Raw genomic sequence first — 27848 nt, 5'->3', positions numbered from 1 at the left:
TGGCTAGGCGCGAAAGCTCGAAAGTCGCTGCCGGGCTGGAGACGGCGGGAGCAGCTGCTCAGCCGCTGAGGGAACCGGAGACCTGTTTCGTATTGAACGCAGTGCTGGGGAGACCGGAGTCATGACGGGCGAAGTGGCTTCTGAGGTGAGTTCAAACACATGCCTCCATCCGCGGCTGCGGAGGCTGGGCGCTGAGGGGTGGGGTGGAGCAGGGGTAGTGCCTGGCAGAGCGGGTCGCGGAGTCTGGGAGGCCTACAGCTCCCGGCGTGCACCGCGGGGTCTCGGCCTCACGGCCAGGGGATAGACTCCTCGACCCCTGGATCTCCCGGTCCAGTCCCGGTGCTCGGGTTCCCACGTCTCGGTCTTCTGGGCCATGTTGCTCCTGGTCTTTGCGGCGCGCTCAGCGGACCGCGCAACCCCTCAGCCTGCGCCGCCCGCCCTCTCCTTTGGCGCGTTTCCTGCCATGGGAGCTCTTCCTTTTCAGAGGGCTCCAAAAGAGAGGAAGGCCCAAGCCGAACCGGGCCGCTGGGATGCGGGGCAGAATTCTCTGTAGGTGGACGGCGAGGTCTAAGGGAGTTCATAAGAGGTCATCGCGCCGACTCCGAGAGGGGAAGTACCAGTCTCTAGGCCTCCGGGATGGTGGCTGGCTGATCGCTGGCGGAATAGGGTATAGAAACTAGTTTCCAGTCCTGTGTTCTTTTCTGAGGCTGATCTAGAGTGAGACACTCACCTTGGGAGCAAAATTCAAGGAGACGCCAAAACACTCAGTAATCAAGATAATATTTTAATGCGACATTAAAAAAACAAATGAATGCAAAAAAATCCCAAAATGTCAAACGTAAAGACAAAATCTGACTCTAAGTTAGCACCCCTCAGCCTCACTTACCTCACCCTCATTCAGGCCCTAGTTTCAATAAAACTTTATTTACAAAAGCAGGCAGCTGACCTCATGATTTAAAAAAAATATATATTGCCTTAAGATATTATCTTGATTAGTGAGTTTTTTGAGACCCTCTCTTCTCACTTAGGTCCTGGCCCTGTCTTTCAACCGTTGCTGGTACTGCTACAAATTGCCTAGAATACAGTAATGAACATCACCATGTATTGAGCTGTGTAGTTACCTACACTCAGTTTCCAGACCCACAAACAGAACTAATAGTCTCCCTGCTTTGGATTGTTGGGAGGACCGTCAGCACATACATGGTGATCCTCAGTAATTCTTTAGTACATGTTATTTTTGCTTATTATTTTAATAATTGTACCAAGCCTTCAAATCAACTTAACAGTTGTTGGAGAAGCCTTTAGGGTGAGGCCTTGTCCTCTATTACATGACAGATATTAATATTTTTCACCTTATTAAGTTGATTCAGAGCCCTAAGGACACTAAGGAGGTTAGAGACCTGGCATCTAGGGTAGCTTGGTCACTAACTGATCAAGTCACCTCACACACCTCTCCTTAGATTTTTCACTTGTGGTGTTTAAAATGATTTGTTTGGAAATTTTCAAACATACCAATGTAGAAGGGCTAGTAATGAACCGATCACCTAACTTCAACAATTATCAAATCCTGCCAGTCTTGTTTCATTTATACCCCCACCCTGGATTATTTAGAAGCAAATTCTAGACATTATTTCATCTACAAATATTCCAGTATGCATCTCTAAAAGACAAGGGCTTTCCAAAAAAGATAACCACAATATTATTACCATACCTAAAAAATTTAGAATTATTGCTTAATATTAAATAGCTAGTCAGTGTAGATTTCCTTCACACATACACACACACACACACATACACACACTCACACTCACTCTCACTCTCTGTTTGAATCAGGACCCACAGAAAGGCCGAATATTATGGTTGTTGATATGTGTGTATAGGTCCCCCTCCCTCTCTTTTTTCTTGCAATTTATTGTTAAATCACATTGTAGAGTTTCCCACACCTGGGTTGCATCTCTGTGATGTTATTTAATGTCATTTGGGTAGACTGAGAAACAGTTCACATAGAAAAGGCATAATAAATGCTTGATTCTTTTCCTTTATTTACGGTTATAGTACCCCCACTTATCCACAGGATATACTTTCCAAGACCCCCAGTGGATGCCTGAAACTGCCATAGTACTGAACCCTATATATACTATGTTTTTTCCCTATATATACATACCTATGATAAAGTTTAATTTATAAATTAGGTGCAGTAAGAGATTAACAACAATAATAATAAAATAGAACAATTATAGTAATACACTGTAGTAAAAGTTATGTGAGTGTGGTCTCTTGCTCCAAATATCTTAATATAACCATTCCTTACTTGCCGTAAATGGCTTGGTGTCACTTGTTTCGGGGGATTCCTTGCTGAAGTGTTCATATGGGCCCAGTGCTTTCTGGTGCAACACATTACTGTCAGTTGGAACGTGTTTTCTATTCATGTTTTCCACCCACAAATTTAATGCCTTTCCCATCTTAATTAAGCACTTATCCAAACACTGTGGCTGTAACTTTTGCAGTTTGAGTTGCTACAGCAAAAGCAGCACAAATTTCTTTTTCCTTCTCTACAATTTCACAGATAGATTAGTTCTTACTGCAGATCTTAGCAACCTCAGCATATAATGTTTTTTTCTTTCCTTATTAAGTTGAGAACTTTCACCTTTTTACTTAAAAGAAGCACTTTATGGCTTATCTTTAGTGTGTTTAAATTGTCAACATCACTGCTGTTGCCCTTTGGGGCCATTATTAAGTAAAATAAGGGTGACTTGGACACAAGCACTGTGATATCAGGACAGTTGATCTGATAACTGAGGCAGCTACTAAATGACTAACAGCTGGGAAGTGTATACAGTGTGGATATGATGGATAAAGGGGGGATTCACTTCCTGGATGGGCGGGGCGGCATGGTGTGAGATTTCATCATGCTACTCAGAACAGCATGCAGTTGAAAACTTATGAATTATTTCTTGAATTTTCCATTTAATATTTTCGGGCCACAGTTAACCACAGGTAACTGAAAATCATGGAAAGTGAAACTGTGGGGTAAGGCGGAGGACTACTGTACTCAGAGTTGTTTCTGTAGTATCTTTCAAAAGTGAACAATGAATTTTTGTTTGTTTTTTGTCCAGTAATTCTTAATGTCATCCTTCGTTGAACCATTGCGTTGTTTTTTTGTGTTTTTTTTCCCCTTATTTCATCCTGATGACCCCATGATGACTTGTGTATAATTATGTACTTAAAGTTTTCTGTTAACCTGGTTAATGCAAAGTATATTCTCACTTTCTAGGTTCACCTAGAAATCAATGATTTAAAACTCATTTCACAAGAAGAAGCAGATAGTCCTTCAGACAGTGGACAGGGCAGCTGTGAACTAATAGGACCCTTGAGTGAAAGAGGTTTGTAATAGTACATTTATTTTTAGGAATAGAATGTGGGAGCCTAGGTTGTAAGTGGATTGGATTGATTTAATTATTCTCTTGATTTATTAAATTATTAATGCCCAACCTTATTGTTTATTTTATTTATTATAAAAGCAAAATAATAATGTTTGTGCTCTTTTGAAAAAAACATTTTATTATATCATTGAATGTATGAAATGTCCAGAAGCTACCACATTGCCTGGTTGAATGCATTCATCCTATAATAAAAGGATTTTTCACACCTGCCAGAATGATTAGAACAACTTTACCCATTGTAAACCCATATAATTAGACTTCTCAGTAAGAGACATTTTTCCAGGGAAAATGTTTTTCGAAATGTATTTTTAGATTTACTTTGCTACAATCAGTTCTTAATGGTAGTTACATAATTTCATAAGGTGTTATGTCACTTGGATAATTGGATATGTTTTTGAAGAAGTAGTGTGGCTAGGAGGAAGGCTAACTGACAGTAGACCTCTAAAAAAAATTGTTTCCTCCAGATTCAGATGAAGAGATATTTGTGAGTAAGAAACTGAAAAGCAGAAAGGTGCTAGAAGACAGTGATTCTGAAAGAGAGAACACAAATGCCTCTCCAGAGAAAACTACCTATGACAGTGTTGAGGAAGAAAATAAAGAGAACTTATATGCTGGAAAAAATGGCAAAGTCAGAAGGATTTACAAAACTCTGGCAGACAGTGATGAAAGTGACATCGAAGAGTCTTTGTATCGGGAAAATCTTGAAACCCAAGCGACACCTTGCTTAGAGCTGGGTCTCCAATCTGAAAACTCAGTGGACTTTACAGTTGACAGAAAGAGGTCCAAAAAACCCATACATGAGAAAGAAGGAACTGGAGGAAAAGCAAAAGTAAAATCAAAGAGAAGAAGAGAGAAAGAGGAGAAAAAGATGGAAAAAATTAGGCGGCTGAAAAAGAAGGAAACAAAAAATGAGGTACATTTTAAAGAACAACTTGCTATTTCTAAGGCAATTCATATTTTTAAAAATACTGCTTTTAGTTCTTGAGGTTGTTTCTGCACTCAGAATATAGCTTTGAGTTCATTGTTTTGCATGGCAAGTAATGAGGTATGTGATTTAAAACTTGCTCTCATTTTGCATTACAGATACATTGAGCGCACTTCTAGGTAAATGGGTTTCTGATTTTCTTTGTGAGCACCTGGGGTAATTCTTTGCAGCTTCTGATCTAATGAAAATTAACTTTAAAAGGATTTTTCACGTGTTCATCAGTCAGAAGTCTTGTTCGCCAACTAGAAAAACCATTTTCATGTTTTATAAACTAGCAGCTTCGTATGTATTTAATTGACTGTTCAAAAATATTTACTGTTTACTAAGTTAGTTTTGGACAGTTGCATAAAATCACTGTGGATTTGTGGCATGACTATGGGTTAGGAACCAGCGAGGATGTTCCAGAATGCCATATTTTTGCCTATAGATGAAACATGTTTTTTTCTGGCCTGATCCAAATTGCCATACGATGTTGTGAAATACAGGATTTTGCTTTTTCTTTATGCATCATCCAGGAAGATGATGTGACACAGCCATTTAATGATAGTGGCTGTCTTCTTGCGGATGAAGACCTTTTTGAAACTGGGTTGGAGGAGGACAGTAATTCTCCATTGGAAGATGAAGAGTCGTTAGAATCCATAAGGGCAGCTGTGAAAAACAAAGTAAAAAAGCACAAGGCAAGTAAAAGATGATTGCAATAAGAGCTACTCTATTGCTTCTAACCTTTGTTTTGTTTTCTGATTTATTATTGGAACTTTCATTTTTTTTTTTTTCTTCAAACTGGAGGAAAACACGTCAATTGATTGAAGTTTTACAGCTGTCAATTTTGGAATCATGCAGTACAAGTGATTGGTCAATTTGTTTTAAAAACTAGTATTTTGATCACCTTCATAGAAATGTTGGGCAAAAAAGTAAGATACTTTATGTTGTGTAAGAAGCAGGTAAGTAATGGGACAGAGATATAAATTTTATAATCCTGTGGCCTCTAAGAAATGAACCTATAGGGTTTTAGGAAGGGTATCAAAGAGACGCATCAGTCAAAGCAGCGTCCTGAGTGTTTGGTAGCACAGTTATTCTTCCTAAGATTATCTTTAGCTCCCTGGGAGTCATTGTCCCTCCTTGGGAAAGATATAATACAGAGGTCTAAGAAATGAGGGTCCAAACTCCATTGGAGACATTTAATTTGTTTTCTAGGCATTACAGGATGCTGTTTAAAGTTTTCTGTTTGATAATTATTGATTTATTAATGTAGCATGACGTAATGTTGGAATGTAAAAGCAATCTTTGAGTAAGCAACATTCTCTGATTTCAGTTTCCTTTTTGTCCGTATCATTCAACTTGTAATCTTTTCTTTTAGAAAAAGGAACTGTCTTTGGAGAGTGGGGTCTCTTTATTTGAAGAAGATAGTGAGTTATCAAAAGGCACCATGAGAAAGGTGAGATAGAGCCCTGTATTATATGGTTGTCATGTTGACCTCTTTCCCCAGGAGACTGTAAATTTCTCAGGGATAACTATTTTAGCATATTTATCATATTTTCCTGGTACTCAAGATACTGCTTTGTACATAGGAGGGAAATGATGTAGGAGATTTTTTTTTCTGTGAATGTGTGAGTGCCAGGATCGTGTTTCGTGAAACCGAAGAATGGAAACGGACCAAGGAGAGGACAGGAGTTGTAAAAGAAGATAGTTTATTAAAAAGCAAAGAAATGCAACTCCCGAGCGGGAGGGGGTTCCCGAATGGGATGACCCCTGACTGAGGCAAAAGCTCTTACTTTTATACCTCCCCTTGTTTGGGGAAGGGGAGCTGGTGCCTTTTAATGGAATTTATCTATCAGGTTTGTTCTGTTTGCCCATCCTGAAGGGATTAGCAAAATAACCCAGTTTTATCTATCAGATCTGTTGCCTTTGTCCAGCAAAAAGGAATTTTATAAGATAATTTATTAACCTCAAGGTGGTGTTACATTTTGTCCTGGAGTGAATGAGTTACTTCAGAACCTGGAGTTTTAGGATATGGCTGTCTTTTGTTTATTTTACCAGGGACCATTTCTCTCTGCTTAATAACATGCTAACTAACCTGTCTCAATACAAATATGGATTAGATTGAATTAATTCTATCTGACTTGCAAATAAATGAGCTCCTTGACTTTAGATTGTATTGAGCCTATTAGTGTTAACTATTCTCTCTCCATCCTCCTTTCTTGGAGAGAGCAGACTCTTGATGGGTAAATATCTTTCTGGATGATGACATTAATGTAAGTCTCACTTTTTGTTTTCTTTAAGGAAAGGAAGGCAGCCAAGTTAAGTAAAGAAGCATTAAAAAAACTGCATAGTGAAACTCAGCGCCTTATTCGAGGTAATACAAATCAACACAGTAAACCTTGAGGCAAATCACAATATTTCTTTATAAACTCAACTTAGATGTTGGGGATTTTTGTTTTTTAATACTCCTAGTATGAATTGGATTATAATATCAAGTTTCGAATTGATCTTGGTGAATGGCCAAGCCCTTTGGTGAATGGTTCTAAAGCCCCTGGGACATTACTACAAACAGAAAATTTCTAGAACTGTAGTGGTAGTAAGGAGGGAGGTTTTTAAAAATGATTTTCTATGGACCAGCTACATCAGGACCCCTTTGGGAACTTTTCAAATATGTAAATTCTTAGGCCCCACAGAAATAAGAATTTCAGTAGGCTTGAGAGGGGGTCCAAGAATCCATATTTTTAAAAAACTTCCTGGATCAGTTGATTTCGCAACCAGGTTAAAAAGTCACTGGTCTTCAGGGAGTTCTTTTTTACTCAAATCCTGTCTTTAGTAAAGCCAGGATTGTTTTCTATGTCTGGTGATGGCTTTGGCTGTACTGTTTAGTTAACTGAATATGAAGTGACATTTCAAAATATACAGTGTACAGATTTACTTGTTTTGTTCCATTTTATAGAGTCTGCACTTAATCTTCCATATCATATGCCTGAGAATAAAACCATTCATGATTTCTTCAAACGTAAACCGCGGCCCACTTGCCAAGGAAATGCCATGGCACTACTAAAGTAAGAACCCTCTTTCCTGTGATTATAATCCTCATACACATTCAGTTTTGTAGCAAACAAAAAGTTTAGATTCCTTACACCCTTAAAGTTGATTGAACTTATTCATTATATGCTCAAGGATGAGCGTGTTTCACATTTAGGATAATTTTCAACTCCAGCTCATTTCCCCTTCTCTAGGTCATCTAGGTATCAATCAAGCCATCACAAAGAAATCCTAGACACCACGAACACAACTGAGATGATTAGTGACCCCCATAACAAAGATTCTGAGCAGACAACAGGTGCAGGACATGAAGTGGAAATGAATGCCCTCCCTGCAGTTTCAAAGGAACCCCAGAGCACTATTGGATCAGATGCGTCTTGCCATAAGGATTTGATGGGAAGCGAAGAGCTAGAAATTCAGGAGAAACAGAAGCAGAGTGATGTTAGACCTTCACCTGGGGACAGGTCAGTGGCACAACAGGAGTCTGGCTTCCTCGGGAACACGGACGGTGAGGGGTATCAGACTGGAGGGCTTGTGGCACCTGAACCTGATGCCCTGGAGGGAGAAGAAGACCTGAAAAAAGCAGAAGAAGCAGATGAGAAGGTGGAAGAGCCCAGGCAGCAAACTAAATCTGCAGCAGTTGTGCCACCTGAGAAAATGAGGCGGTTCACTGTGGATAGACTTAAACAATTGGGAGTGGATGTTTTCGTTCAGCCTCGGCTGGGTGCCGATGAAGATTCCTTTGTGATACTTGAAGAGCCTGAAACCAACAGAGGTAATCCTTTGAATTGTGGGGAGCCTCTCCAGAGTGATTTATTCTGGCAGTTCTGGATTATATGCTACTTTGGAGGATGGGGAATGCAGGAGAAACGGATAAATAACCACACGTAATCTTATTTTACAGATGTACAGGCACACCTTGTTTTATTGAGTGTTACTTTACTGTACTTCACAAATGTTGCTTTTTTTTAAACAAATTGAAGGCAAGCCCCTCCACCAGCAAAAAGATTACAACTCGCTTTATTGCAGTGGTCTGGAAGCACACCCACAATATCACTGAGATATGCCTGTCCTAGATATGGGTAGAATCCCATTTAGATACATTTGGAAGGGTGTCAGAATGTTCTAAACCTTGTTTAAAATGGAAGCCTGTTGATAGGTTAATATACAAAAGAAGTACATTGCTATTATGGTATGATAGTCATAAAAGCGTTACTATTCAGTTTTACACAGTTAAAGAGAAACATTTGGTTCAGGAAGTTGTCTGCAAAACTGAACTTTTTTTCCCCCACTCATTCAACGGATATTAAACTATCCACTACATGCAAGATGCTGTAGAGCATACCAAGGAAAATCTGACAATTATCCTACACTTATGGTACTTACACTCTAGTAGGGAACAGAAATATACAAGAGAGAAAGTGGTGACATATTTCATAACAAACATGTCGCTGATAATTGCAAAAAAATAATGTGAAGAAAAAGGAAAAGTATTCTTTGCTGAAAAACATTTAGAATAAAGTGCTGTGAGAGCTCAGAGGAGGGATAGGTTTCTTCCAATATGTGGTTAAAGGAAGGGTTGAAGGTGGATTCAATTTCTTGCTCACTGCCTTCCCCTTTATACTTTGAGTAGGGTCTTCTGGCTTGTTTCCTTCTTTATCCCCAGTGCTTCCATGGTGGATGAAACATTGTAGCCAGTCATATTTATTGAATGAATGAATGATCCTTCAAGACAGAACTCAAGTATTTCCACATTAGGTAAACTACCTGACTCGTGGGTAGAATTGGGTGTTCCCTCCTCTGCCACTTGAGGCAGCATGTGGCATGGTAATTAAGAGCTTGTGCTCTATAGCAAGACCCGGGTTTGAATCTTGACTGTGCTACTGACTGTTTAACCTTGGGTATGCTATTTGGCCTCTGTAAGCCATCTTTCTTTAAAAATGAAATAAGAGTGCTATCTGGCTCACAGGACTAGTATGAGGATTTGTTGAAATCATGCATACAATTAGCATCAAGAGGCACTCAAATAGTGGTTGCCACTTCTAATATTGTTAGTGAAATTCATACAGCAAGACTCTCCTTTAGTAAACAGCTTGTGGTTGGCAGGTGCTTTGTCAGCCACAGTATTTGGTGTGTAAAATTTGCTCAGTGAGTCTTTGTTGATTGAATGGATGGACTTTGTGGAAATGGAGAGAAGGACATTCTTGGAAGGGACAGAAAGCGCTCCACATGATACATATTGGGAGGATGTGTAAGTCATTTTGACCGGAACAGGAGGTAGGGTGGAAGGGTTGTGTAACAGAACTAGTATAGCTCCATTAGCAAAGAAGTGTGGGAATGAGCTGTTTTCCAGAACATGGAGGGAATGTTTTATGTGGGAATAGCAGTTACCTAAACAGTTGCAGATTAAGAGATGGGGAAGAAACATTTTTTAAGCACTTACTATACTAGAAACTGCTAAATTTTGTTGTATGGGACTAGAAGTTATCTAAGCAATCTTGGACTGAGAGACGGGAAAGGGAAGACACCTATTTTTAAGTACCTACTATATAGGTTCTTGTATACAAGTTGGGTGTGTCGTTCAGGGTCCACCTATCCGTGGGATTTCCTTTCTGATTGTACTGATTATGTTAGTATAACAGTTTCACCAAGAAACTTTTCTAGGCCTGCTGCTGAGTTATATCACTGACTGGTTGATTGTCATTTTTATTTTTTAATTGACCTTTCCCATATTTAATAAGATGCGAATAAATAGTGAAATGTTCAAATAAGGAATTTTTTAAAAGACTGAAACCAATGAAAAATTAAGCCCTTGAATAATTGAGACTTATGGTATTTTTTTCTACCAGTTTGATACTTTTTAAAAAGAATTGCACATATTTAGAAACATCAGTTGTAAATTTCCACCCTAAAATGATTTTTGAAGTATTCTGAGGAAGAAGAGTTGCAGCAGTCCATTCGTTTGGGTTAAGTTATAGGAATTCGACACGTGTTAAGTAGCAAAGGAGTGTTTGGTGTCTCATTGTGGTTTTTCTTTTTTCCCTACAACTTTGTCCAGCTTATAAAATTTAGCTTTTCATGCTTACTTGGAATCTGAAAGGAAAGAGTTTGAGTATGGCAAACTGACATCCTGTCTGACCTTTGGGTTTAGAACTGGAAGCCTTGAAGCAGCGTTTCTGGAAGCACGCTAATCCAGCAGCCAAACAACCCAGGGCTGGTCAGAAGGTCAGTGTGAACATTGTAGTGAAAGAGGTGGGCACTGACGGAAAGGAAGAGCTAAAGGCAGATGTGGTGCCTGTGACTTTGGCAGCTGAGAAGCTGGATGGAGTAAGCCACGCAAAACCAGGTATTTGAGTTTCCTTTTGTTTGCTTTGCGCATTGTACTCTGGCAGGTCTTTATGGCCACTGAAGACACTTAACAGTGAAGAATTACAGAATCTTTTTTCTTGGATATTTTGGCAATTGAACAGCAGTACCTCTCGCATGATTCACATGTACCATTGCCTAGATGTGTGAGGTGGGTAAGATGACTTTATTTCTTAAGATAGCCTTTGTCTTATTTTTAAAAAACTAAATGTCCATTGTGGGAAATACATAGGAAGAATAAACAAACTTCTACAATTGTGTCAGAGATGACTTCTAGGACCATATTGTTACATCTGTCCTTTTAAACTTTGCATATGTGTACATATGTGTGTCTTGAAAAAAACAATAACAATGATCATACCATTCATACTGCTGTGTAATCTGCTTTTTTGTTTGGACAACGTGTTAGGAACAGGTCTGTTGTTCCCACTCCCGTTTTGAAAATACGAGTAATGTGTCACATAGGAAAAAATGTAAAACACTGAGGGAAAGGTATAAAATGAAAAATTATCTTCCTGAAGGCAACTTAACTTTTTTTGTGTTACAGGAAAATTCATATGCATACACCAGTGTGAGAGAGAGAGACAGAGAGAGAGAGAGAGAGAGACAGAGAGAGATTGAATACTTACTCTCTGCTAGGCATTGCTTTAGGTGTTTTACAGTAAATAACAGTATCCTTGTTTTATGTATGAAGAAATTATATACAAAGTATTCACACGGCTTCCTCAAGTAATAGAACCAGCAGCCTAATCCAGACCACCTAACTCCAGAGCTCAGATACACATTACCTTGCTTTTGGGGATGTTTTAAAAAGCTGCATAATATTCTATTGTGTGAATATAACATGATTTGTTTAACCATACTCCTATTAATGAACATCTTGTTTGTTCCAGTTTTTGGTATTTCATACAATGTTATATCCTAGTATGAGATATATGTTGGTATATCTGAATGCAAAATTCTTTACAGTGGAGTCATTGAGTCAAATTTGGATATATACTTCATTGTCCTTCAAGATAGTTGCACCAATTTTATACTCTGAATTACAGTATGTAAGAGTTCCTGTTTCCTCCTGTCAATGCGTGCTATCAAACCTTCTAATTGTTACGAAATATGTCATAAATGATGTTATTTTGATTTGTATCTTTAATTAGAAGTTAGGTTAAGCATTTTTTAATTTGTTTATTAACAATATATGTTCCTTTTTAATTTGTTTATTAACAATATATGTTCCTTTTTCTATGAACTCCCAGTTCATATCCTTTGCCCATTTTACTCTTGAATTGTTTCTTTTTTTCTTTAATATAGATAAATTTATCAGTTTTCCTTCATGACTTCTGAGCCAGACTCTTGAAGTCCCACTGCTCCCACTTTCTTTGCCCTTTTAATAATAATTTTATAATGTATGTGAAGTATATCATCCCAGGGTGTAGAACATAATTCTGGAAATTCTCCTACACTTCAATTCATAATTTATTAAAATAACAAAAGCCTAGAATACTAAGGTCTCTGATTTTCCTTTTGGGATATGACTAGTACACTTATGGAGGTGCCTAAAATGCACACTCATATTACTGTAATATGTAGTCAGTTGTTGTGTCTAAAGCATTTCTTCACATTTTTCTGTTTAGGTGAAAAGCTTCAGATGCTGAAAGCTAAACTGCAAGAAGCAATGAAACTCCGAAGGTTTGAGGAGCGCCAAAAGCGCCAGGCATTGTTTAACTTAGATAATGAAGATGGATTTGAAGAAGAGGAGGAGGAGGAAGAAATGACTGATGAGTCTGAGGAAGATGGAGAAGGGGAGGAAGAGGAAAAGTTAGAAGAAGGAGAGGAGGAAGAAGAGGAAGCCAATCAGGAGGTTTTCTGGAAATTATGTAATTTTGGTACTTGGTCATGACAAATAAGGGAAAGAGAAAATCAGACTTGAATAAGAGGATGATAAGCATGTTCAATTTTATAAGCGATTTTAGGGTCAAAGATGGATGTAGCTCCTCACATGTACCTACATCCTAGTGCATTTAGTTCTGTTAGCTCCGTTGCACACCTGCAGTTCACAGAGCTATGGCTTGGCTTGTGTTAGTTTCCATATTGTAATATAATGCTGATACTGAGATGGCTTCGTATGAACAGGGACTTTCATCTTTGTTGTTTATTTAGGTTTCTCTGTATAGAATAAAATGCAGTTTTGACCTTGGCTAGGCTGAGGTCTGGAATGAATGCTCAGGCAGGCCGAGACCTTCCTGAGTTAATTTCATTCTTCGTTGAGGAGGGTATTTGTAGAGGGGCCTCTTGCCCTTGTTCTATAATACTGTTTTCTGCCAAGGGAAGATAGATGATGATAGGATGTTTGGTAATAGAAAAAGAAAAGCTTCCTGGTTTGAATGTGGGAGTCACTCGAAAGAGTTGGTTAATATTTAACCTGGGTAAAGGAAGAAGAAAACAGTGGCTGAATTGGGCAGCATGTCAGTCTGTGGTTGGTTTGAGGTCAGTAGTCGTCCTGAAGTCTCAGGCTAATCTTTTAACCTCTCATTGCCACAGTAAGATGGTAATTCCAGTCTTCGTAATCTTGTAGCAATTTGGGGAGGATAAAAGGTAAAATAAAATGAGTATAAAAGAGCTCTAAAAGTGTCAGGGAAAATTATGTCATTGATAAAATTAGATCGAGCTTCCTTCAGGGTTACCTTTTCAGATGTAAGATGTGACCAAGCAGCCATATTTCAGGCTAACACTGTGTTTGCTTTAAAATGTTTTGACGTGTATTATTTTGTTTTGGGGCGGTATAATTGATAAAGGTTGCAGAATTCCTTCTCAGTAATGAAGAAATAGAAAGCAAAGATGAGAAAGAAATGGATAAAGAAAACAATGATGACAGTAGCGAAACTGGCAAGTCAGTTGGCCTTCTGTCTGTCCTCAAGCCTCTGTCATCAGATTCTACCTTATTTCTATTTAAGGACAACTCTTCCAAGATGGAGTAAGTAATTCTCACTAAGGAAAGATATGATTCCCCAGGATTTGCCCCTCGAAAGGAGCAGCAACAGATACTCGAGCAATTTACCTTCTTGTTTTGCAGTTACTTTCCTACTGAAGAAAAGTCAGAAACAGACGAAAACTCAGGCAAAAGACCTAGCAAACTGGGTAAGTAGTGACTCTTCTGCAGACTTTTCTTTGATCCTCCAGCTTTGATACTTAAGAACTACAGTTCCATTCGGTTCCATGTTTTGAACCTTCGTGGACTTTTCCCATTCTTACAAGTGGCAATGAAAGCAATTGACGAATTAGAATATTTTTCTTTGTTCAGTTTTTGAACAGTTATACACAGTTTCTTTATAGGTGACCCTGGGCACAGTTTCTTTATAGGTGACAATAGGTCTGTAGTACGTATGTGTTGATTGCATGAACCAGGAAACATTTGCAGGAAGAGGTATAAGTGATTGGATAATGGAGGGAGTGAACATAGGCTTAGGCAGGGTGACAGAAGGAACTTGCACGTGTTGCTTAGCTCAGAGTGATAAACCTTGACTGTATAATGCTGTGTTAGTACTGTAATTTACCTTTAACTTAATGTTTTGGAACATATAACTTGAGAGGTTTGCCTATGAGTATTACCTGACAGTTTCACTCTCAACTCTTTTTCCTAAACAAACCCACCTTATTTTTGGAATCACACACTTAAAACTTACTTCCCTTTCTTTAGATGAGGATGATTCATGCTCACTGCTAACAAAGGAGAGCAGCCACAATAGCAGCTTTGAGCTGATTGCCTCTACAATTCCATCCTATCAGCCTTGCAACAGACAAACAGGCCGCGGGACGAGTTTTCTCCCAACAGCGGCAGGATTCAGATCTCCTTCCCCTGGGCTCTTTCGAGCCAGTTTGGTCAGCTCAACTTCTAAGGTACGATGGCAATGATTTTCTGATCTCCTCCCCCTTTTGCTTCCCACAGTGCTAAATAAAGTGTGTCCAAGCCAACCAACTCCCACCACATTATGTATGTTCAGTTTAAAAATCCACCCCCTTTTTGTATTAAACACAAACTTCATCCAGTGTTCTTACTTTTTTGGAGATATTTTTCTTTATGCTTCTCTTGGCTACTCATTGTCCTCTTCAACTATAATTGCCTGAGAGCCGATTAAATACTGCAAATAGCAACTTCTGTTGTTGTCATGACAGGGAATGACATTTGTAAAATGTTTTTGTTTGGTTTTATTTCGGTGCCAGAGTTCAGGAAAGCTGTCTGAGCCTTCACTTCCCATAGAGGATTCCCAGGATCTGTATAACGCCTCCCCAGAGCCTAAGACACTTTTCCTAGGAGCAGGAGACTTCCAGTTCTGTTTAGAAGATGACACTCAGAGCCAACTGTTGGATGCAGATGGGTAGGTAGTTTTATGTTTCTGTGGGTGGGATGGTGCTGGGTACTGCTTAATTTTGCTTAAAAATAAAGTGAGCTTCTGTCACTCCATATGTGCTTTCTCTTCTGAGAAAGAGAAGGTGTACAGACCATTAGTATTTACATTGTACAAGTTTGAACAAAGTCTCTCCAGAAAATAAAACGTAAATAGCCCTTGCTGGCATTCTGATCCTTCGATCTCTGCCTTACTTGAAACGCATAGCTCTTGTCAAGGCATCAAATTTCCCTGTATCTTTCCTCCTGTTGGGTGGGATTGAGAATTGACAGACCTGTGGCACCTGACATGGACATAGCCCCAAGCCCTTACTAAGTATTATCTGAAGCCAAAATTATCCTTTACTCTTTACCTTTTGAATAGCATTTATTCTTTCATAAAATATGCCCCTCCCTCTTTAGATTATCACAAGGCTAACGGTTGAATCTTTTGTCTTCTGGTTCGGGATTCAGCTTCTAACTTTAGTATTGGAAATGACAGCCGTTTTTTACCCACTGCTTTGTTTATTCCCTAGAGAGTTTCTTACATTCTTCATTGTGCTTGTAGGTTCTTAAATGTTAGAAACCACAGGAACCAGTACCAAGCTTTGAAGCCTCGATTGCCGTTGGCCAGTATGGATGAGAATGCCATGGATGCTAATATGGATGAACTGTTGGATTTGTGTACTGGAAAGTTCACGTCTCAGGCTGAAAAAGCTCTGCCCAGGAAGAGCGACAAGAAAGAGAACATGGAGGAACTTCTGAATCTTTGTTCAGGAAAATTCACTTCTCAGGGTAAATACCCACCAATAAGCATCAGGCTTACTGCACCAAACATCTTAAGTCAGTATCCTTGAAAAGAAGCCTCTTACTGTCAGGTGAAAAGTTTACAGAAAACAGAGTGTGATGGATTCTTGCATGTGGGTTGAATTCACTGCTTCTTAGCTCCGTGACATTTAGGGCCCTTCTTCCCCCCCCTTCTTCCGCCTCCCCCGGTTCAAGCCGTTGTTTCCCAGTCTAGTTGTGTAGGACACAGCTCCTTGGCCCATGCTGGAGCCTTGCGCTCCCCCCCGGCTGAGGCAGTCGGTCACCAGTCATCAATCAGCTGCTTACAGCAGCTCTCGCCAGCTGCTGGCCACTCACGCTGGCCACCGGCTGCTCATGGAAGCATACAGCAGCCCATAGCAGCTCACGATGGCTGCTGGCTACTCACACTGGCCACCGGCCGCTCATGGCAGCACACACCAACCTCCAGCTGCTCAAAGCAGCCCAGCTCCAGGGAGAGCTGTTGTTCACAATCTTAGCTGTAGAAGGTGCAGCTCACTGGCCCATGTGGGAATCGAACCGGCGACCTCATTAGGAGCACAGTGCTCCAACCACCCGAGCTACCCGTCCGCTCCCCCCCCTTATTTTCTTAGGGTAGTAAAATGTCGACTTAAGATGGCTCTAGCTTTGGCCATATGATTTGTCGTTTATGGTCAGTATATGCAAAGCTTACAAAAGCGTCTGGTGTGTAGTGAACTTTATATAAACGCTAACTTATTATGTCCACCTGGACACCCCTTTCTCCCACAGGCACTTCTGCTATAATGTAAGCTCTGTGGGAGTTGTGATCTTTATTTTGTGCACTCCTGTATCCCTGGTGCCTGGCACATAGTAAGCACTAAGGGTTTGTTGAATGAATGAATAGCTGGTGAGCTCTTTTTAGCAAGGTTACCTTAGAACTGTACTGAGCTGGCATGTCGTTAGATGGCTGGGAAAAGGATAAAGCTGTCATTCCTTGGTAACAAATCTTTTTCTTTGTTATGATGTAGATGCCTCCACTCTAGCTCCATCAGAGTTAAATAAGCAGGAGAAGGAGAGCAGCATGAGTGATCCGATGGAAGAAGCACTTGCTCTTTGTTCAGGCTCTTTCCCAACAGATAGGTGAGTCTCAGGGATTAGGAGAAATTTGTAAAAAAAAAAAAAAAAAAAAAAAAGGCAAAAAAGAAAAAAGCAAAGGGAAGTGCTCAACATCACTAATAATTAAGGAAATGTAAATCAAAACCATAAGATACTACCTCACACCCATTAGGATGGCTCCTACAAAAGGAAAAATCAAACAGAAAATAACAAGAATTGGTGAGGCTATAGAGAAATTGAACCGTTGTGCTCTGTTGGTAGGAATGAAAAAAGAAGCTGCTGTGGAAAACACTATGGCAGTTCCTCAAAAAATTAAAAATAGAATGTGATTCAGCAATACCATTTTTGGGTATATATATACAAAAGAAGTGAAAACAGGGACTCATAGATGTTTGTACACCCATGTTCATAAAAGCATTATTCATAATAGTCAAAAGGTGGAAGCATCCCAAGTGGATAAACAAAATGTGGCGTGTGTATGTATGTGTGTGTGTGTATGTGTGTACACAATATTATTCAGCCTAAAAAGAAAGGAAATTCTCATGCTGCAATATGGATGAACTGTGAGGACATTATGCTAAGTGAATAAGCCAATAACAAAAATACAAATACTGTATGACTCCACTTCGAATAGTCAAAGTCATAGAGGCAGAAAGTAGAGGGGGCTGGGGAGGGAGGAATAGGGAGTTACTTTTTAAAGAGTATAGAGTTTCAGTTTTGTAAGATAAGAGTTCTGGAGGTTGATTGCACAACGACCTTGTGACATGTACCATGTCACAACCATACACACTGTGAATGTACTTAACACTACTGAACTGTATACTTAAAAGTGGGTAAGATGGTAAATTTTATGTTACGTGTATTTTATCACGATTGAAAAAAAATTTTTTTAAGGGCATGATAATCTTGTTTCCTGTTTCTTGAAGAGATTGTTGGTACTAATAAAATCTTTTCAATTCTTGCGTTCTTGTAGTTTGCTTTGAACAACTTATTTATTGACTTGTTGATATGCCTTTTAGGGAAGAAGGTGAAGAGGAGGAATTTGGAGACTTTCGGCTGGTCCCAAATGATGATGAGTTTGATAGTGATCAGGTGAGCTTGACGGGAAAAGTAATCATAACTGAACTCAGTGTATTGCTGCTATGTGGTTTTTCGTTTTTGGTTTTTTTCTAGTCTGAGTTTTTGAGAATTCTAAGGTTGGCATCTTATTAGAAGCAATTTCCTAGAATAAGGTGTTTGGGCAGAAGTTTATCAATCCTGTTTTAGTTGAGGACACATTTTACTCTGCGTAACTTTGGGTGTGATCCTATATGATTTTGCAGGATAAACTCAGTGACTCTGATAATGAAGACGTGGCACTGGAAGACGATGAAGATGATGATGAAGAAGAGCTCCTGAGGCAATCTGAGAAATTGAAAAGACAAATGTAGGTGTAAGGTCCATTCTTTCAATCGCTAGAAAGTTCTCCTAACAGTTGAGCTGTAGCCTGCCACCTTTTTACCTAAGTTTGTTGGTTCTATTTTTGCTGTTTGTGGTTAGCACAGGTTAAATAAAATCCGTTCACATGATAGCTCTTGAGTATCCCAAGATGGTCCTGTCCTCCTTAAGGGATTTCTGTACTGAACTACTCTAGTTCCTTCAGTTGTTTCTCACATGGCATTGCTTCCATACCCCTCATGTCTTGGATATTCTCTTTACTTTCAGGTGTGGTCTGATTACTGTGTGTAGTGGTCCAACCACATTCCTTGTTCTGGATACATACTACTGAGAATGTAACCAAAGGCCATAAGAACTGAGTCACAGATCCTAAGGATCTAGTAGACAACTAAAATTCCCCGGATCCTTTTTCCTATGAATTACTGTCATTCCAGGTTTTCCTCAGCCTTATCCTGGGCAAATGACCCCCATTTATTTTGTTTTAATGTTTTCTTGTTATACTGATCATAAAAGCAAACCAATTTATTTTCGACTTTAAAAGAATATACAAAGATAGAAATAAAAAGTCACCCGTGTCCACCATCCAGAATATTTATGAAAGTGTTCCTGGTAGTTACTGCCTCATAACTTTTCTTGTGCATATATTTTAGTATAGTTGAAATCTCTACAACTTTTTCACATGTACAATTTTGCTTTCTTTCCCGCTTATCCATAAACAATTATCCATAAGCAATTCCTCATGATGTTACAAGTTTTATAAACATTTTAATAGGTATTCAACATTATACTGTATGGGGATGGCTTTTGGAATTCACATATAGGATATCGTATTGATTCCTATTAGATTTATATTATTGTTTTTAGCCCATCATTCCAGTCTACTAGACCACTTTTGGGTTCTAATTTATCACTTGTCAAATTATCTCATACAGCTTTGGGTCATCTATAGATTTTTCTAAGGCAGTAGTTCTTAAACCTTCTTTAACTGCAGAGTCCTTTGTTCAAATGAAATCTTATAAAGAATAACACTAAAAGTTGAACTCCTCAAAGGGTGGATGGGAAGATTGGGAAGCTTAGTGGCTAGTAGCCCCTGAAGGAATTCCCCAGAAACTCTAGGATTTAGAGAAACTCAGCTTTAAAAAAAATAACAAGTCTATGATGAAAATCAGCCTTCAGAAAATCATCAAACTTCGGCAACTCATGAGCATCGATAACAGGACTTTGGATCCAGAGTAACAGTAGTTTTGTTCTCAGTGGGAACTGAAGTCAGGAAAACTAACTAGTAGTGGATTTGGTTACAAGTAACTCTGAGCCTCAGTCATGCCTCTAACTTGGGGGTCAAGATTTGGTGGACTGTAAGAGATGCCAGTCTATTTCCTTTCTATATCATACTATCTCTAGTCTGCCTCCTAAAGCTAGTGAGCGTAAAAACAAAACAAGATAGTGTGAACCTTCTAGCAGGTGTATCTCAAATTTATAGAGGAGATTGACAGTTCTGGCTTTAAAGTCACCTACCTAATTGAATGCCGGCTCTGCTGCCTCCTAGCTGTGTGACCTTGGGTAAGTTGTTTACTCTCTGTGTCTCAGTTCCTTCAACTGTAAATTAAAGGGAATAATAGTACCCCCTCCTGAGATAATGCGATGATGCCCATAAAGCAGTTATTGTCACACAGTATTATTAAATGATAGACTTTTAAGTATCAAAATGGATTACTATAAAGTTAAGCCTGTTGTTATTGTTATTAGTGGTGGCTCAATGTTCTGCTTTTCTCATTGCTTCAATATTCTGTGTATGTCTTCATTTTTTAAAAAATTATGTGTATCCATTGTTGCATTTTCTAATCTTCAAAATTATTTTCCAGGAGATTGAAGAAATACCTGGAGGATGAGGCAGAGGTGTCAGGGAGTGATGTGGGAAGTGAAGACGAGTATGACGGGGAAGAAATTAATGAATACGAAGAGGATGTAATTGATGAAGTTCTTCCTTCTGATGAGGAATTGCAGAGTCAAGTCAAGAAAATACACATGTCAGTATCCCAATAAGTCCTTCTGAGTAATGGGGTGTGTCTTACAGCAGACCCTATGACCAGCCAGAGTGGTCCTGGATTTGAACACCCTACTTCTCCTGTTGTAGGAAAACGATGTTGGATGATGATAAGCGACAGCTACGTTTATACCAAGAGAGGTACCTTGCTGATGGGGATCTGCACAGTGATGGTCCTGGACGAATGAGAAAATTCCGGTGGAAAAACATAGGTATCTTGGTTGTTGCCTTTAGAAGCAAATGGTACAATGTGCATATTTGTCTAGTTTAAGATGACAAGTGGAAATTAAAACTATAGCAGGCTGTTATGGAGGATCTGGCTGTAACCGTTATTATCTATCAGTGGTTGGGAGGAGTCTGTTGGTATATGGTAGATGGTAAGAGTTCACTTGTGTCTGTCCAGGCATCCTCTCCTATGGGAATTGCAGCATGCTGATAGCCTTAACTCTTTGCTTTAGATGATGCTTCCCAGATGGACTTGTTCCACAGAGACTCTGATGATGAACAGATCGAAGAACAGCTTGATGAGACAGAAGCCAGATGGAGGAAGGAGCGAATTGAACGAGAGCAGTGGCTTCGGGACCAGGTAGGAAGTATGCAAGAAATTCACCTCTTCTGACCCTAGTGTATGAGGAGAGGACCTAATCACCACGCTTGTCAGGATAGTTTCAAAATCTCGGGCAACAGATTACTGTTCCTTTTCATCCTTGAATTTTCTTTTATGCTTTGGGAAGGTTTACCATGGACAATTCTCTTCATGTTTGTCCCAAATCAGTTTTTTTCCCTAAAGCAACAAAAGGCTGGAAAAAGGAAAGCAAATGATATCCCAGTTACTTTAGCTTCACAATCCAGGCTGTGCTCACTATTTGGGGGAGCTGTAGACTTCTGTTAATGCCGTCTGATTTTGGTTGCAGGCACAGCAGGGGAAAATTGCAGCTGAAGAAGAAGAAATTGGGGAAGACAGTCAGTTTATGATGCTGGCCAAAAAAGTGACAGCCAAAGTGCTGCAGAAAAATGGTGAGCTCTTAGTCCTCCTTGGGGTCTAGTCCCCTGGATAGGTAGTGCGGGAGCCTTGGAAGTGACCCCAACCTTCAGGAGCTGTTGCAGCTTAGTTATGGGTCTGTGTCTAATACTGTCTTAAAGAGGCCCTTCAGAGGCGGGAAAGACAGTGTTCTTGGCTCTTAGACTATTGATTGGGCAGTGGATGTTTTCATTGTGCGTAGAGGGAGCTGTTTTTCCTTTTGCTTTATGCTCTAAGACAGTTCAGAGGAGTGAATTTTGGGTTTCTTATCTAGTTGCCAAGGATTCTATACCTAAGTGTTAGAACTGGAATTTGAACCCAGACATACCCAACTCCAGAGTTAAGGTTCTTAAACACTACTCCACACTTTTAACCACTCTCGTCTTTTCTTATTACTGTTAATGATTATTCGATCAGTTCAGCTTGGTTGTCTTTCTTCACGTAGCCACTTACTATAGTTTCAAGTCACCGTTGTAAAATAATCAGAGTTCCTATGGCTTTACTTGATTGGTTTAGTTAAAAGCTCCTTAGCTTGTTTAGATTTAAAAGTAGTTCTACCCAGTTTTGCCCAGAACAAGCCTCTCTCTTTCTTTTCAGCCAAACGCACTGTGGTTATTGAAGAATCAAAGTCTTTACCCAGAAATCCTTTTGAAGCCATCAGACCAGGAAGTGCTCACCAGGTTGGTTGAGGACCTTGTTAACCTGAACTCATGACCTACCATGTTATAAAGGCCCAGGTCAAGCTAAGGGAATGCTGTCATTAGGGGAGGGAGGTGGCTGCAGGAAATGGAACTAGATGGCGAAGGACCCTTCTATTTTCTACTAAGTGGTGTAGGAATATGTCCCCTCGATACCTGAGGAGGCAGGGACACACTGACTTCTCATTCTTTCTTTGGCACTTGGAATTTGATACCAAATGACTCTTCTTTCCTCAGCTGAAGACAGGCTCACTGCTAAACCAGCCCAAAGCTGTGCTACAGAAACTGGCTGCCCTCTCTGACCTCAACCCCAGTGCTCCCCGAAATTCGAGAAACTTTGTCTTCCATACACTTTCTCCTGTCAAGGCTGAGGCAGCAAAGGAATCATCTAAGCTTCAGGTAGGGAATTTGAGATTTGATATGGTGGCTTTCCAAAGCAAACTTATTTATTTTTTAATTTAAAAAATACAGATCCCAGTTTGCAGGCTTATGCTGCAGTGTTAATCTTGCACCCCCCAGTAAGGTGCCAGGGTATTGTTACCCTGAGTAGGTAATCAGTTTTAAAACTTGCCTGGAAAATTTATATTGCTTTCTTGTTTTTTTTCTGTTCTGAATCGTCCATGATTTAACGATGAGTTGCTGAAGAGCTATTTTAAGGTAAGTACTTGAATGAGGGTTTTGAGCTGACCTTGACACTCTCTTTGCTCTCTAGGTGAGGAGAAGGGGTCCATCTGTAATGACAACTCCTTCACCTAAGCGCCTCAAAACAGATGGTAGCACTTCAGGATTAAAGCAGAGCATCTTCAGATACTTGGAAAGCTAACACCATCAAGGGTGCCAGCACCTACGCTGAGGCTGCATTGAGAAGTTTCTGACATTGAAAGTTGGAATTGATGCTCCCGTGGATGATTCTGCCCTTCCTTCATAATCAGTGCATTAAGGTTGCCGACAGAGATTCCAGTTCTTTCCTCTGTGTGGCTTCGGACCGCTCTTTCCTTTCCTAGTATTATTCCCTGGGTTGGCCACTAATCTTAATTCTGCAGTGTTTACAGCATTGACTCATGGGACACTTGGGTAAAGACTTACTTCCTGCATTAAACATTATCCTAGCAGCTTCCTGAGTTGATACCTCTTTGTGAAAGGGGTGGTAAGAGGAGGAGAAAGAAAAAGTGTGGCATTACAGAAAATGACAGAAAGCAGTGACTGTTGATACCAGCATGACTCCTTCACACCCCTAAGATCTGCACCACGGTGACCAGGAGGACTCAGTGAAAGAGAGACTTCTTAGGCAGAGGACCTACGAAGAACCACAAGATGGGCTGTTCTATTAGTCTTGCCCTTTCTATTTTCTTGTATGCCTCTTCTCAAGACAGCCTCAAGTTCCCAATTAACCTTTGCTTCCTTTATGATAAGGACTCAAACTGGTACCCAAGTCAGAAAGACCTTATCCCCAATTTTCTGGACTATAGGGATGATGATAAAGTGTTACACCGAATGTCTGTCCACATGAGCTATCCCAATGCGTAGAGAATGCTCTCCTGGGACTAAATTCTTCTTTAAAACACTATTGCTCAAGGACCGCCCTTCTCATCCTGACAAAAAGAAATATAACCATTATTTATTGCATTCAACTGGGTGGAGTAAATTGCCCTAACCAGTCAGAGGACAATTTAATGCTTCATTACTTATTTTGAGAGAAGATCACGATGGGATTTAATCAAAATATTGTTAAGAGAATTGCTATCACTCCTGAGTTTCCCTAAACTCCCATGAGGCACTCAGATTTTAGACAGATTTTTTTTTTTCCCCTCAGAACTGAGCATCATTGGTGCTTTGGAAAAACATGCCGTGTGAATAATGTGGTTTCACTGTCAGAAGCTGGACTTGGGAGGTTGGATGAATTGTACCAGTGTTTTTTATTGGCAGGTGAGGAACACCAATTTAATTGATGGAATGAGGGTGTAGGTTTTCTCCAGTTGCTAATACACAAGATGCTGACGTGGACAGATTTATGTTTGTATATTTGTAATCTTGTAATGAGGAAAATGTATATAAAGATGTTTTAATATGTATGTGGTTTTTCAAATAAATCTCAGTGCCTTGAAGGCAGGATTTGCTGTCCAGATTGAATGCTCATTCTTAGGTCAGTGCCTGTCTAATGTTGAGCATTTTGTTTTAAGACTCTCTTCCAGGGAAGCCCTCTGGGTCTCGAGTGACAGACTGCTGCAATTGTCCCCTCAACTCCAGTGATTTGATCAAATTAACTTACCAAGTGGTTTGGGTCCAGTGCAGGTGAGGAGAGTTTACATAAATGGTACCTCTTATTAACAGCCCTTTGACTGGCAGCCATGGGTCCAAGGTGTAAGTTTAGTGCCCCTCCCTTTGAACTCTCTAAACAGTGCCCAAGGCTAGGCAGCCCTTGCCGGGCAAAAGAGAACTGGGAAGGAGGGCTAGAGATTTCTCCCCTTGTTGCTTTCCTGTGTCTTTTTTTGAGAAGAGAGATGGAGTCTCTTTGGAATTGATCAAATCAATGCCTGAGAAATCTGGGGAGCAAATCGTTTCTGTTCTGAGGGTCCATATAGAAAGCACTCTTTGAAGAAAGAAAAGTTGAGTCTTACGGTTTAGGTCATTTTCCCCCATGCCAGTATAGCTGTCATAAGTCAACCTTGATCTTGGTAACAATTGAAGTGGAGAGTTGCGATCTTACTTATATGCCCTGTGCCCAAAGCTTTGAGCCATCAGCTTCAGCGATGTTTTAGCGAAACAGGCCCCAGAGCCTCCTGCTAGCGCTAGCTCCACTAGTCGGAAATTGCATACTTGCAAGGATATGAGTCTGGGAGACAGAATATGCTCAGTGTCAGTCCTTTTACCACCTCCTTGTTTCACAGACTGGTGAAGGGACACATCGTGTTCACTTCATTTTAACAGGTCTCTGATCTCATTAATTTGTTCCACAGTTAATGGCAGTTACACAAGCCATTGTAGGGTCTCTTCCATAAAACATCAGGTTATATTCACCAAAGCACTGTAGAGACGGGCGCTCAACTCGCTGTGCATCCCTCATCTTCTCAACTGCTTCTCTACATGTTACTCCACTTTGAGAATGTCGAATGGCTCAGATTGGGCATTTTTGGTCTTCATCTCCTGGAGTTGTCTAAGACAGGGCTTCCTGTCCTGAGACGTGTGCACCTAAGGATAGGGGACTGAGTGGGGAGGAGTATTGTCATGACACTATCTGGTTGTACCATCCTTGAGACTGTCTTATGTCTCCTACTTTGTATCCTACTCACTGCCTGGCACATGGCCTGGAATGTAGTGTTGCCCAGCAAAGACTGAATGAATAATACCACACCTTGAATTCAGAGCCTGTTTATATCTGTAAAAGGGTGATAGTAATTCATGTCTCAGTTGCTGTGAAGCTTAAGTTGGAAATTGTATGAGGTCTGAAAATTAAGTTCATGAACTCACCCTAGAAAAAGTGCTACATACCTCATTGCTGAGTATCACTATGATCACCTTTGAAGTACTCCCCTTGGGAAGCTATGCACCAACGCCAGCGCCTAGTCCACACTTCAAAGCAATTTTGGAGTTCTTTCTGGAATGGCCATCAGAGCTGTTGTCATATTACCCTTGATGTCCTGAATATCATCAAAATGTCTTCCTTTCAATATTTCCTTTATCTTTGGGTAAAGACAGAAGTCATTGGGGGCCAGATCAGGTGAGTAGGGAGGGTGTTGCAATATGGTTATTTGTTGACTGGCTGAAAACTCCCTCACAGACGGTGCCGTATGAGCTGGTGCATTGTCGTGATGCAAGAGCCACAAATGGTTGGCAAAATGTTCAGGTCATCTAACTTTTCATGCAGCCTTTCAGCACTTCCAAATAGTAAACTTGGTTAACTGTTTGTCCAGTTGGCACGAATTCATAATGAATAATCCCTCTGATATCAAAAAAGGTTAGCAACATGGCTGCAACAAGATTGCAAACTTAATTGTCTGACCTCATATTGCATTATGTCAAGTGCCACTCTGCAAGCCTAAGAAATTGCCAATGTTATAATTGCATCGTGTTTTGCACACCACTCCTTAAAGGGCTGTTGTCTCGTAAGCATCTCAAAGTTAATATTTTTAAAAATGTGATCTTTCTTCCCTAAAAACCTGCTCGTCCTCTGGTGTTTCTCATTTCATTCAGTAGACGGTACCTCCACACACCCAGTCACTCAGGCTGGAAACTTGAAGGACATTCCTGACACCTCCTTCCTACTCCCATAATCACTCGAAGTCCTATTATTTCTACTTTTAAATTACATCTTCAATCAGCTCAGGTCTTACTGTTCTATAGCCAATCACCGATTCCAAGATTCCATTAACTTCTTGCCAGGATACTGCAGTAGCCTCCTGATCTCCCCGTTCCTATCTTTGCTTCCCTTCCGTCCAATCGGCACAGCAGCTGGAAGGTGACCTTTGTATGAACATAAATGGGAGGATGCCACTCCCCCACGTAAGACCTTCCAATGTCTTCCATTGTACTCCAAATTAAGTTCAAACTCCTCCTGACATACAAGGCCTTCCAGAATAGAGCTCTGCCTTTCAACCTCCTGTCCACTCTTTCCATTCACATTACCCTCAGCTTCAGGGCTTTCCTGGAATGCCCTTCCCTCCACCCTCCTTTGTCTGGCTAATGTATAGTTCTCCAGATGTTAGTTTCGATCTCACCCTCAAAGATGTCTTCCATTACCACATTACCACCACTTTCTTAATTAGGTTACCTCTGTCAGTTTCCTAGTCTTTTTTTTTTCCTTTTTATCTTTTATCCCAGTTTGCCACCTTAATGTTTGTTTAGGTCTGTTTCCCCCATTAGACTAAATTCCGTGAAAGCAGACACCATATCTATTTTGTTAAAAAAAATTATGCTTTGGGTAGCGCCATGGGTGACACATAGAATATCTCCATGCTTATTAAATAATGAGTGATCTGAAGTCCAGTAGAGCTAATGGAGAAAAACTTGGAGCTGAATCTCCTACAAAGAAGCTTTCTAGTGTGGGCTAGAATAGAAGTGGTTGCTACGTGAGACCTTAAATCGTTGCTCTGCAACTTACAAGTGACATGACCTTGGATAAGTCATTTCCTCTGAACGTTTTTCCTCAACTGGCAAATGAGGCTAAAGTGAAATGGCTTGCTTTAGCTCGCAGGCTTAGGATCAAAGGGACAAATTAATGTGAATGGATTGAGGCCGAGATAATGCTGGCTAACCCACTGTCGAGGAACAGGTGGTGCTGATGCCTCATGTTATGGTCTGGCTGAGTGGGAAAGAGGCCTCGCCTCACCAAAATCCACAGCTACCAGCCCATGGGCCTATCTCAGGACCAGTGATGACTAGCTCTGTGCTGGGACTTGTGAGAGTGGTCAGCATACAGGTGTGCTTGTGTGCCTGGCCTCTCACAGTGAGCTGGGGAAATAGGCTTTGTATATGGCTGATGCCACCTCATATTTTTACCTTCTGAGACCCAGGTGCCAGATCTCTCTGTCTCTAGTTGTATTGTCT

General features: G+C 40.2%; 1 protein-coding gene across 2 annotated transcripts; it reads left to right on the top strand.

Annotated features, from left to right (window-relative positions):
* On the top strand, positions 1-24395 carry CLSPN (claspin). Of its 2 annotated transcripts, XM_033115915.1 has the most exons (25): positions 1-145; positions 3275-3383; positions 3908-4356; positions 4944-5105; positions 5786-5863; positions 6709-6781; positions 7364-7472; positions 7650-8230; positions 10607-10801; positions 12453-12679; positions 13614-13792; positions 13892-13956; positions 14516-14715; positions 15040-15194; positions 15771-15997; positions 17017-17128; positions 18124-18196; positions 18427-18530; positions 20404-20568; positions 20676-20797; positions 21044-21171; positions 21500-21602; positions 22204-22286; positions 22542-22703; positions 23017-24394. In XM_033115915.1, the coding sequence occupies exons 1-25, from the start codon at positions 122-124 to the stop codon at positions 23125-23127; spliced, it is 3996 nt and encodes a 1331-aa protein (XP_032971806.1). In that variant the 5' UTR covers positions 1-121; the 3' UTR covers positions 23128-24394. The 2 variants fall into 2 exon arrangements, with proteins under 2 accessions (XP_032971806.1, XP_032971805.1); XM_033115914.1 differs by having other exon boundaries at positions 22542-24395.
* Positions 24396-27848: the final 3453 nt, after the last annotated feature.

The sequence above is a fragment of the Rhinolophus ferrumequinum genome, chromosome 9 (genome assembly GCF_004115265.2).
Source record: "Rhinolophus ferrumequinum isolate MPI-CBG mRhiFer1 chromosome 9, mRhiFer1_v1.p, whole genome shotgun sequence".
In the NCBI taxonomy this organism is placed as follows: domain Eukaryota; kingdom Metazoa; phylum Chordata; class Mammalia; order Chiroptera; family Rhinolophidae; genus Rhinolophus; species Rhinolophus ferrumequinum.
This window is presented reverse-complemented; position numbering and strand designations above follow the sequence as displayed.

What these genes read in the sequence shown, in the direction of transcription:
- CLSPN (XM_033115915.1), top strand. Translation starts at nt 122, where the DNA reads ATGACGGGCGAAGTGGCTTCTGAG. An exon ending in CAAAAGACCTAGCAAACTGG is followed by an intron (nt 13,957 to 14,515) that starts GTAAGTAGTGAC and finishes CCCTTTCTTTAG; the next exon opens with ATGAGGATGATTCATGCTCA. An exon ending in GGCTCTTTCCCAACAGATAG is followed by an intron (nt 17,129 to 18,123) that starts GTGAGTCTCAGG and finishes TATGCCTTTTAG; the next exon opens with GGAAGAAGGTGAAGAGGAGG.